The sequence below is a fragment of the Antedon mediterranea genome, chromosome 10 (genome assembly GCF_964355755.1).
Source record: "Antedon mediterranea chromosome 10, ecAntMedi1.1, whole genome shotgun sequence".
NCBI classification, from domain to species: Eukaryota; Metazoa; Echinodermata; class Crinoidea; order Comatulida; family Antedonidae; genus Antedon; species Antedon mediterranea.
This window is the reverse complement of record NC_092679.1, coordinates 3005617-3018389: the sequence shown is the minus strand read 5'-3', so window position 1 is coordinate 3018389 and position 12773 is coordinate 3005617. Positions and strand designations below refer to the sequence as shown.

At 32.6% G+C, this 12773-nt stretch overlaps 1 protein-coding gene across 1 annotated transcript; it reads left to right on the top strand.

Moving 5' to 3' along the window:
• The first annotated feature begins 18 nt into the window (after window positions 1-18).
• LOC140060160 (tetratricopeptide repeat protein 27-like) lies at window positions 19-12000 on the top strand. Its single transcript, XM_072106254.1, has 21 exons — window positions 19-217; window positions 837-1014; window positions 1526-1652; window positions 2064-2204; window positions 2506-2608; window positions 2828-2992; window positions 3752-3891; window positions 4308-4420; window positions 4843-4909; window positions 5099-5212; window positions 5788-5883; window positions 6339-6461; window positions 6875-7102; window positions 7536-7634; window positions 7872-7924; window positions 8280-8358; window positions 8761-8908; window positions 8996-9132; window positions 9283-9394; window positions 9805-9905; window positions 10157-12000. The coding sequence occupies exons 1-21, from the start codon at window positions 79-81 to the stop codon at window positions 10277-10279; spliced, it is 2586 nt and encodes an 861-aa protein (XP_071962355.1). The 5' UTR covers window positions 19-78; the 3' UTR covers window positions 10280-12000.
• The last annotated feature ends 773 nt before the right edge of the window (window positions 12001-12773 follow it).

The following is a 12773-nucleotide window of genomic DNA, read 5'->3' as shown; positions in this document are numbered from 1 at the left end:
GTGGTTGTTCTAGGCCTACTTTGGTCTGTCCCGTAAATGTTGTGTTTTATGATTTTTCTGTAAAGTTTTTGAAATACAATGGCATTACCTTCAGATTATAACCTTCTTGTGGATACTGAAAAATGCTTATTACTTGAATCGAATGTAATAAGTAAGAATGTAAGCAAACAGTTGGATGATAAAACATCGGCAGCGGCGGCGTGGACAGAACCCGAAGGTAACCGTGGCAGTCCGACTACGGGTATGCTCTAGTCTAGTAAGCCTAGGCCTAGCCTAAGCAGACTTGTTTTGTCGTTGATCAAAAATCATTTCATGCAAAGAATTGAGGCGAATTGATGCTCACATAGTTTCCGACAATGCATATGTTTTATGATTTACATATTGTGAATGGAATTTAATAATTATTTTAATTTTATTTAAATAAAATACAAATAGAAATAGGGCCTAAATAAATAGCCTACTAGCTAGTAGGCCTAGGGTAGGTAGGCCTTTAGCTACTAGTAACTATCTAGTCCTAGTAGCTATATGCATATTTAATAATACGATAATATTAATTACAAAATTACGCCTACTACTAGGAGGTCGTCTAGGCTAGTCCTATTTATATAATATTTTTATAAAATACTAGACTACTGTATGTAGGACTAAATATAGGCCCTATAATTTTAATTAGGCCCTATAATATTACATTTGACAAATAAAATAAAGTAGGGAAATAAATAATGATAAAATGAGACGGGCCATAATTTTGTTACAAATTTTTAAGAAACTACCCTATAAGTATATGATTTATATCTCAAATTATGCGTTATAAATATATATTCTCTTCTTTTTAGGTGATAAATGTGTACAGCTTGTTTTAAATCGTAAATATGAATCATGTCTTTTGTGCGGTACAAGTGTCGATATCCTTGGAACTAACACGCAAGAAGAAGGGATGGAAGATTTGGGAAATGCTATTGAGAACAGAATTAAAAAATACCTCAATGACGAACAGGTTAATTGTATAGAAAGGTACTTCATTAAATATTAGTGTGGGCATAAGGCCATCTTAAAGCTCTGTCTAAACTATCAAACTTTATGTGACAACAAAATGTGATGCACCCATATATGAACATGATGATGTGATATCATACCATATTTGGGCACATCACATAATTTTTCTCAAACTAGTTTGATAGTGTTAGACAGAGCTATACTTACTTTTACCATATCTATTTGGGTATGGTCAATCCATTTTTATGTACCTGTAAAACTGACTTTTATTCCAGTGGCTAGTTTTATAGTGTATACCATAGAGTAATTAAATTATTACTTCCGTGTGTAGATGGCGTAATGTCATGTTCAATGCATTTCGCCAGACAAAACCAATTTTCTACATGCTACAATACACTTATTTTTATTGCACTTGTTAATTTAAGTATTCACTTACTCTGCTGGTTTATTTTGCAATAAACTTTGCAAGAAACAATCTGATGGAAAATAATTTTGTTTTTGTTCATTTCTCATTAAAAAATTGAAATAGAGAGTTAGAAGTTTTGTGCATTGGTATCTCACTACTCAACTTGTTTGTACAGAATAACTGGACTGGACCAAAAACAAAATGTCAACCAACTCACTTCCTATCACAAGGATTGCGAACAACAGAAAAGGTACACTTATTATTATTATTTTTATAAAGATGTACAAATTGTGCTATATTTGATTCTCCATATCTAGCTCTTCCCACCTAAATACATTTTACAATTTGATACTAAGGTAGTTGTATATTTATAATTTGCAAAGAATAATCCCTAAAGCTCTGTCCACACTATCAAACTTTAAGCTCTGTCCACACTATCAAACTTTATGTGACAAAATATGTGATATGTCCATATTTGGGCACATCACACTTTTTTGTCAAACTAGTTTGACAGCTTTAGAAGTTGACTATCTAAGCAACCAGAAGGCCAGTTTAAAAAAAGGACAAATAATAATATTAAGAAGTTCACACTCTATACAGTATTAGGTACGATTATTTTTGTGTGTTTTGTGTTCATGGATATCTCTTTATATTTTTCTAGGCTCAGGATTTTAAAGAGTTTTGTAAGGAATCTCTAAGTAGCAGTAGCGATGCTGTATACTCACTTTTAGATTTCCCGGAATACTTGTTCCTTGCGAAAGTTATTCTTGTACAATGTCGCCCTCTATTAACAATGTGCCAGGTACGTTTGTAGACCATTTCTAATTTTCTTCTATTCTATTATTCAGTTGTAAAATTCATTTGAATTATTTAATATTATTCAGTTGTAAAATTCATTTGAATTATTTAATATTATTCAGTTGTAAAATTCATTTGAATTATTTAATACAATTTTTAGGTCTAATGTTATGTCATCAAATGCAATTTGTGTTTTTAAAAAAATTGGAAAACTACTTTATATTCTGAGCTAGTTTTTTTTAATTTAAAAAAAAATGTAATTATTTAAATTTACACAAATATACTTCATTCATTTGTTTTTCTAGACTTCTGATTGGTGGGCTATGCGATGTTTGTGGATTCAACAACAACTCATAGATGAAAAGTCTCCCGAAATTCATGAAGAAATTATGAAATGTAGAGAAAAAAGTAAGTTTTAATATACAATCATAGATGTTTAATAGGTTGGTATTTTACAAAATGGCCAAGTTTTACAACAAGGTTGTAGTTATACTAATGTAGTCACTGATTCAATATCAATTGAATATCTTTGTACAGCCTTGGTGGTTGTAACAAAATATATTTGTCTTTTGAAATGTCTTCAGATTTCATCCTGTGTTATGTAATCATTTTGTGTTTCTTTTTAAGTTCTTAAAAATGAGGTCCTCGTGGCAAATGAGGACAACATGGAGTTGTGCGTGATGTTCCATCTTGAATGCTGCCCTCTATCGCATTATTACTATCATTATCAACAAAGCGAAGATCATTTAGAAGCTGCTCAAAAAGCCGCAGGAATAAAAGTCAGTTTTACAGGTACGTAAAAATGGATTGACCATACTCAAATATATATGGTATAAGAAAGTAAAGCTCTGTCTACACTATCAAACTAGTTTGGTAAAAGCAAATGTGTGATGTGTCCAAATATGGTAGTGATATACTCAAACATGGTAGTGATATGACATCACCATGTCCATATACCGTAGTTCCCCGGGTATAATCCCACCCCCCCTTGTACGTGAAATTTTCCCGAATTTGGGAGGTGGGACTATACCCGGAGATTTCCCGCTGCATGAACTGAAAATGACGAAATTTCTTCTAGCTACGATTTAGGCTAGGCCTATCTAAAAGCTATATTCCGATGTAGGCCTAGCAATTAGACGGCCAGGCCATCTAGGCCTAGGCGGCCTATTTGGTCTTACCTGTGCTATGCCTATGCCTAGCTAGCTACAGTAGGCCTAGGCTCACCTCTGGCCTAATGTTAAATTATACACTGGGACTTTGCCCGGGGATATGCTTGCGTGAGAAGGTAATCGTAAAGTCGGGGGTGGGATTATACCGGAGGTGGGATTATACCCGAGGAACTACGGTATATGCACATCACAAGCTTGATAGTGTAGACAAGCTATAAATATGATAATGACTGGTAACTCAAGTCGGTAAAGTTAAATAAAACTAAACAATTCCCAAAGTTCTGTAAAGATGTTTGGTTACTGCCACATCCCTCAGAAAGCTTAAATTTACAATTTACATACTTTTGACAACCCTGCTCCATTTTTTATTTTTTTTTTTTAGGTGCTTTAGGAAAAAGGACAAAATTTCAGCAAACAAATTGTGCTCAGTTGATCTTGAAGATTGAAAAACAAGAGATTGCTACTTTATCAACAGCTTTATCAGAAGATGATAAATCATTAATTAAAGAAAATCTACCAAAGGTAATTTTTCTTTTGTGTTCTTTTTCACATATTCTTTTGAACCATATTTGGGCATATCACTACCATATTTAGGCACATCACACTTTTGATAGTGTAGACAGAACATTAGAGAGCATAGCACCATTGCAGTTGCCTGTATCTCTGTCTAGCCTTTGTTTTTGACAAATTCAAGTCAAGTAAATATTTATTTGTTCAATTGTAATAAATAAATATATATATATATGAACAATGTTACAAAAAAATAAACAAACATTCATTCATTTTACACAAAGCAAAATTCAAAACTTGTATTTGGAGAAACCAAAGTCTAACTTTAATTTTGCTTAACCATGTATTAAGTGGACCACCCTCGTAAAATATTGGTGAAAATAACAAAATGCTTGCTTAAATTATTATAATAATTATTTTTCTTTTAGGATCTTCACCTAGATGATGATGTTATTTTAGAACGTGTTCAACTTCTTGAACCAAATGAAACAAAGTCTACGGATCTTGCACCTTTACAACAAGCAGTTGTACTTGGGCTCTTGTAAGTTGAAAATAGTTGGAATAGCAATGTACCTGTCTCTATGAGGGTTTTTACCATGTTAATAATAATAATAATGTTCAATTTATATTGCGCAAAATGCAGGGTGCCTCTAAACAGAAAACAGAAATTTAAAAGAGTAAAAGATTAATGATAAAAGTGCAAATCAAAAAGGTGGGATTTGAGGAGTTGTTTGAATGTGGTGAGTGATTCAGCTTTCGTGATTGAATTTAGAAGGGCGTTGCCGAGAACAGCAGCTGACCAGGAAAAAGCGCCATAATATTTTGTTGAAGACTGTGTAGTGTAATGTGCGAATATACTCAACTAGGTTCTGCACAGTAAAGCAAGATGATGCGATATATCATTAATTAATTGATTTACAGTTTTCAAATTGTTATGAATAAGAAAATTATTTATTTTTTTAGTTCTCACCATAAAAGAAACAGCGCAAAATTTGAACTTTTAAAAGAAGAACTTAATGCGTATGTTGACGTAAGTAGAACAGTGTTTTATATAGTACTAGAAAGTTAAGAACCACTAGGCTAGCTACTTTGTAAGCCTTTGTACCCAGTGAGCTTACTCAAGATATGTACCCAAGATATTTAGCATGCATAGACTATTGTAAGTTTGAGCTAATTTTGAATCGTTTTATAAATAATTTGTAAATGTTTGTTTTTACAGAATGTATTGGGACAGCCACAGTGTTGGGGTGCCCAAATAAAAGCACTAATGGCTCGTTCATTGTTGGAGAAAGATAAAGGAAGAAAAATTGAGAGAGCCATGATGCAGGTTGAGGTACTGTACATCATTGCTTTTTCTACACTATCAAACTAGTTTGACAAAAAAAAGGGAGATGTGCCCAAATATGGTAGTGATATGACATCATCATGTCCATATATACATATAATAACACATAAAGTTTGATAGTGTAAACAGAGCTTTAGTACTGTATTACATAAGAAATGTTGAAGTGACATAAAAGTAAATTAGTAAACATTAAAATGATAATGCTAGAAATTATCATAATTTATTTTTGTACCCCCACAAATTTAGTCAGCAGTTCGGTCCGTCCAATGACCGTGTCTGTGTTACATTTGTGGTAGAGCAATATCTCTCTCGGTTCTTGTGATTGGTTGAACTGTTCTAGTTTTTCTGTATCACTATAATGAACATTGAGATGTGGTTCCTAAGAGTTGACCTAGGATATTTACTTCCTGTCCTGGGTCATAGTTCAGGAACTGACATTTTATTTCTTATTATTGTTATAAGATATCATAAATAAATAAGATAAATGTGACAATGATAGCAATACTTGTTTTTTTAGTACAATGAAGATTAATATACATTTATATATATTTTTTATGTTTCAGGTTTTAGTTAACGAATTAAAACAAGAGAAGTGTCCAGTTAGTGTTCGATTCCATCATTTCTATTCTTTAAATCTACCACCGAAATGGGTAGTTGAGGTACGTTTGTCAATATCTGTATTCTCAACATGTTAACAAGGTCCATCCTTTGGTTTATAAACAGTAACCTCATGTTCGATAAAGACGTATTAACACATACATGTATTGCATATCTTTCTTTTTATGAAAAGGTTCCCTCTGAATGTTGGTAACCAGATATAGGTTTCTACTGTGTTTCAAAGTTGTATTGAATCACTAGTAAGGTAAAGGAGTATCTCCCCATTATTCCCCACAGGGGAGTGTTCCACCGGAGGTGCTGACTGGTCGTGGGTGACCCATATTGATGTTTTATTTATTTGTTTTTGTTTATGAATGTTCTCAAACTGTCAAGCACCCGCTTCTTTTCTTTATTCAACATTGTTATTGTGAATGAATAAAAAAAAAATGATATGTCCCAATAAAAGTTGTTTTGTAACTCCTGTTTGAAACCCCCATGTCATTTTTATTTTTCATAGAGTGAACAAGCTAGCTTGCTACTAAGTCTTGGATCTACAAGTGCTGCATTACAAGTATACTTAAGACTGCAGTTATGGGAAGAGGCTATTTTTTGTTACCAAAAACTTGATAAACTTGATAAGGTATTACATTAATATGCTTTTACAAAATATCCACAAATTTAGTCAGCAGTTCAGTCCGTCCAATGACTGTGTCTGTGTTACATTTGTGGTAGAGCAATATCTCTCTCGGTTCTTGTGATTGGTTGAACTGTTCTAGTTTTTCTGTATCACTATAATGAACATTGAGATGTGGTTCCTAAGAGTTGACCTAGGATATTTACTTCCTGTCTTAGGTCATAGTTCAGGAACTGACAATTATCAATCGGAAATAGACTTCTAAAATTCATATGTTATTTGTATAAAATGTATTCGATATGTCATGTCATTTTTATCTCTTTTTAAAATCAAAAGCAGTATCTTCAAATGATGTAACTGTGAATGAAATTTTTTTTTTACTCTGTACAATATTAGTTATTTTCTTAATTTTTATGTAGGCAGAACGTCTTATACATGACCAACTGTCAGCCAAGGAAACGCCACTGATGCTATGCCTACTTGGTGATGTGACTAGAAATCCGGAGCATTATTTAAAAGCGTGGGAAGTATCCAATCATAAAAGTGCTAGAGCGCAGAGATCGCTGGGAAGGTTATATTTAGATGATGAAAAATATGAAGAAAGTATCCAGTGTTTTGAAAAATCTCTAGAAAGGAACTCACTACAGGTAAGTTGAATTTATGATGGAAAAGGGCAACAAGTAGATGTAAGCCTGGAAACCCATTAGTAGTTAGCATATTATAGAAGTATTTTTTGGTGTTTTTTAGTTATTATATAGAATTATATAAGTATCCACAAATTTAGTCAGCAGTTCAGTCCGTCCAATGACTGTGTCTGTGTTACATTTGTGGTAGAGCAATATCTCTCTCGGTTCTTGTGATTGGTTGAACTGTTCTAGTTTTTCTGTATCACTGTATGAACATTGAGATGTGGTTCCTAAGAGTTGACCTAGGATATTTACTACCTGTCTTAAGTCATAGTTAAGGAACTGACAAAGAAATTATGGCCGGTGAGGGCGCTTTACAAATGAACTTTCACGCTAAGAAACAATTTGAAGTACTGATTTGTTGCTAAAAATCATGTTTATTTTTTGTTTTCAGTACAACACTTGGTTTCTTCTTGGGTTTGCTGCCCTCAAGTCTGAACAGTATAAAGTGGCCATACGTGCGTACCGAAAGTGTCTTACCATAGAGATGGATGTAAGTTGTCAATCTAATACCGGGATGTAAAGAATGTTCTGTTCTTTAATTCACAAAAGGATACTTGGATTTCAAGATAATATTTTGACATTGTTATCATTGCTGAATATCTGCACTCTCTTCTTTATGCATGACCCTTGCCATCAATTATATACTGAAATTGTAAATATAAACAATGACTAAATAAATTTGAATTGAATTGAATTGTTGTCAAATAAATAATTTCTTTTTCTTCAGAATTTTGAATCTTGGAATAATCTTGCACATTGTCATATAAAGTTAAAAGAAAAGTAAGTCAACCTGACTTGATTGATTCTCGATAAATATGTTATTATAAAGTTGATATTTACTTGCTTATTTTGAAGTTTTTAAACTTAAAAATAAGCAAGTAAATATCAACTTAAAAGTAGACGTATTAAGTGTATTTAAATAATTATTAAATTATTATAAATAATTAGCATTTAATTAATTTAATTGTTTGGGACTACGGTTTTAATTTTGATTTACTTCAATGGACTGCAGCCTAAATGTTAAGGCTGTTTTACGAATGGATGTATTCATATCTAATTTACCTAAATTAAAGTATGTCATCTTGAAAGTGGTGTTCTCCTTAAAAAGTTTTTTTTTTTTGTTGCTTTTTTTTAGGGGAAAAGCTCATAAAACACTGCAGGAAGCGATCAAGTGTAACTATGAAAATGAAAAAGTTTGGGAAAACTTCTTATTTGTAAGTATGCAATATTTGTGTAGTATAAGCCCATCCCTTGTATGTCTGTAAAAGATGTGTTTTCTGGATTAGCCTTATATATTTAATAAATTCAATAATTTTCTTTCAAAAAACATCCACAAATTTAGTCAGCAGTTCAGTCCGTCCAATGATTGTGCCTGTGTTACATTTGTGGTAAAGCAATATCTCTCGGTTCTTGTGATTGGTTGAACTGTTCTAGTTTTTCTGTATCACTATAATGAACATTGAGATGTGGTTCCTAAGAGTTGACCTAGGATATTTACTTCCTGTCCTAGGTCATAGTTCAGGAACTTACAAATACACAATACATTTTATTTTTTTATGTTTATTCATATGCTATGCATTATCTTTATTTTCTATCCCATTTTTTTTTTAATTGAGGTGGCGACTGACGTTGGTGATTTCCAAAGCAGTATACAAGCGTGTCATAGATTGTTGGATTTAAAAGGCAAGTACGTCGATGAAGAGATTATGAATATTTTAGTAACGGCAGTTGTTAACAACATCACAGGCAGTGATGGAGTACCAGGTATGTGTTGAATTGTCCTTATTTGGAAATAAAAATGTACTGTATTAGTAATAGTATTAACAATCGCTATCTCATTTTTTATGTTAGCTTCAAAACACCGGAAGAAACTGCAGGAATTGTTTGGTCGTTTGACATCGATTGTTACGGGAAATGCCGATGTGTGGAGGTCGTACGCAAGACTCCTAGGTGATGGACATTCAAGTGACCAAATAGACAATGATAAGGTATACATGTGGACCAATCTGCCCATCTCAAGGTATTGGGTCTTGTATCTTGGTTGTGTTGAAATTGTGGCACTCTTGGTGTGGGTGGGTTTGTGATCTTAAGAGCCTATGTACAAATCATGTTCATTGTCTAATTCTAATTTTTTTCAGGCAATACAATGTCTTCAGAAGTCTCATCGTTGTAGAACACAAAACAGTGATTGGTCCAAAGATGTAGAAACATGCATGGTGATAATGGAACAGTCCATTGAACTTTCTAAAGGTATGCATCACATGTAATGGAAGATTCTGTAATACTATTAAAACTTTGTTCATACTTGTACGCAACACAGAGATGTATATGTAATTTGACCAATCACGATACAAAGGGTCAACCAAACTGTTGCTTGTAATTGGTCAACTACATTGTTACATTGCGTCCAAGTGAGAACCAAGCTTCTATATGCATGAATGAGTCAACCATAAACGTTCACAAAATCAATTGTGAATTGTCACATTTGAGTGTAATATAATTGTTAAAAATTATAATTTTTTTCTATACAGAAAATCTTTTTATTATGATATTATTCGTTTTGTTATGGTCAAATGTTTAAATATTGAGGCTATCGCAAATGGTATTTCATAGCTTGTTGTGGATATTTCTTGGTCACAATGCGATTTGTTTTTCTTTAGCCTATCAATTGGTGAGTGAATCTAAAACCAGTCACAGAGAAGCAATACAGTTACTATCATCCGCCAAACTGATGCTTAAGACAGTCCATAGTAATACTAAGGTAGGCTTCATATTAATTTACCAAAACATTTACATAGTATTTTTTTGTAAAGTAATTTAATGGTTTTAAAATAGTCTCAATGTGCTGTTTAACACAAGTGTACAAAGAAGGAAAGTGTATAATATAAATATTTTAAGATATCTCAATTTTATTTGTTCCGATCTGGGATTGCTTCAGTATTAAAAAAGAAACTGCGCAATTTTTAATAATTATTTTAAATCAATTTTATATTTTGTTTTGTTTATTAAAAGTTACAACATGGTGAATTTGAAAATGAAGGAACAACTAAGATGGCAGGTCTACAGTTACAACTAGAACAGGAATTGCAAAACGTATTAACATTAATTAATAAAAGGAAAGAACAAGACGTATGACACAATATTTATCAGCTGTATTTTAAAAACAAGCACAGGAGTCGCTAATTAAAGGATGGGGAATGCACCCATGCTTTCTAAAACAAACTCTGTATAATTCAGGTATAGATTCAATAATATGTTATCAGTGGCATAATGGCTATGAGTGCTTACTCGCTAAACCCAGGGGCCATGAGCAGATTTGTCAAAAATAAGCCTCTGCGTTACGCCACTGTATGTTATATATTTATCAGCTACGAATATTCCACAATTGATTAATGTTTATTATGAGTTGGATGGTGAGAATATTTCATGAGTCGAAAAATTGACTGCTCTATTGTTATGGAGCCAGACCCGAATTTTTAATGCGAAGTAACGTCACGTGGAAAAACATTTTAAAATGTTTAAAGCACTCTAAATTATCACCAATAAGGTATCAGCTATGTAGGGCTTAATTCTAAATGACACGACATGCGTAATTAACCAATTGCAAGAATACAATCAGGTGTGTTATAATCAGTGGCGTATCCAGGATTTTGAAGTTGGGGGGGCCGGGAATTGCCAATTTGCCGACAAAATTGGAGTCATTATCTGTAGTTTGTACATACGACGTCTCTGATCAATATATGTTCTAGGATTACATAGTCATTGTCTTATATGGGATAACGATAAAAATTAAAACCAAACCAACATTATCTGTTAGTATGTTGTATTCATATTACAATAAAGAAAGAATTGGGAAAATCTGATTTGTAGTTTTCGAAATATAGGGTCTAAAACATCGCCAAAAATGATCGTTTTTAGCCACGAAAGAAGTAAAACAATTTGCGGCCTCAGTAGTCGATAATTCTATTAACTACGCCATTTTTGGTTAAAATAATTACATATAATTACGTTTTTTAGTAATTTATTTTATATATCACCATTGGAAATATCAATAAAACATGTTATTAAATGCTTATAAAATTTATAAAGTTGTTTACTTAACGGAATTCGGACAAATTCATTGCTCTAACTTTGTGTAGTAACGATCAGAGAGATTCATGGTACACGCGCGAGAGAAAACATTCCGCTGCGGGTGATTCGCATCCACCAATCAAATCAGCTAGAATCCTAAATCATTCAACCGTGAGCAATGCCAATCGCGATTTCTTTAAAAATGTTGAATAATAAAGGCCTCATATCGAGAAAAAAAAACCCGGTTTTGGCACTTATAATAAATATATCTTAGACAAAAAAGCATGGCATGTGGAACTATATAATCTCTTAGCGTAGGAAGACATACAAATCCCAGGTCATGAGAGGCTCAACTGCATGCAAAAACAAGGTTTTAGGGTAAGGTCAAAGACTTTTGAGTAAAAAATCTACCGCGTACGTACGTACGTGCTACACATTCTTTACGTGTTTCGTTAGATGTAATGAAAATAAAAAATAGTTGATCTGAAGGGATCAATGATGATATAATATGTAAATAAACAAACACTCAAAAGAATTATGTTTACAGTTCAATTATTGTCAGAATAAATAGTTTATTTTTTTCCCCGGCACCTTTGTTTGCCGACGGCCGCGATGATGTGCCGACAGAAACAAAATCAGGGCCCCGGCCCCCCCTACTGGATACGCCACTGGTTATAATAGAATATTATATGAAGGCTAGGTAGAGTAATTTAAATCATGGAATAGATAAAATGTGGTTTTATCGAACAAATTTATAATTGATAATAAAAACTAGTAAATGATAATTTGAATTCTAGTTTACATTTTGGGTTTACTTTCAGAAATTATTTATTAAATATGATTATTATTATTTCTTAAAAGTACACATATATATTGCCAACCATTTTATAAAAACTACTATAAATGTACAGGGACATTTTAGAAAAATGCACCATATTTCGACCCTTTTATTTTTTGATATAACTGGTTACTATGACCCTATAAGGTGATGTAACGCAATATATATGTCAATATTATTGCATAATTATTGAATTTAAAAAATTTATATTTTGGCCATTTTTCGTAAAAAATAGTACAGGGAAATTTTCGAAAATAGGCCAGATTTCGACTGGCTGTGTTCGGACGTAAAATCAGTTACATGTGTAACTTTACATGTGTAATCAGTGATCGTTTGGATGATGAACAATTTACACGTGTAAAGGTCATATTTCGTGCATCTCTTTACACTATTAGGGTCAGATTGCTCCTTATCTTGCGGTTATTCAGCTTGCGGTTTAAGGTGTAATTGAAAAATCCACCTCATGAGGTAGATTTTTTGAAACAGCAAGTTTATCTAAAAGTTTACACCACATGCGACCATTACACGTGTAAATTTGTTCCGTCCGAACGGGCTCTATGGCCCTATAAGATGATGATAAGACAATATATGGCAATATTATCGCTTCATTATTGAATTTTAAAAAGTTGATATTTTGGTCAAATTTCGACCCTTTTGTTTTTTTGACAAAACTAGTTACTATGGCCCTATAAGATGATAAGACAATATATGGGCATATAT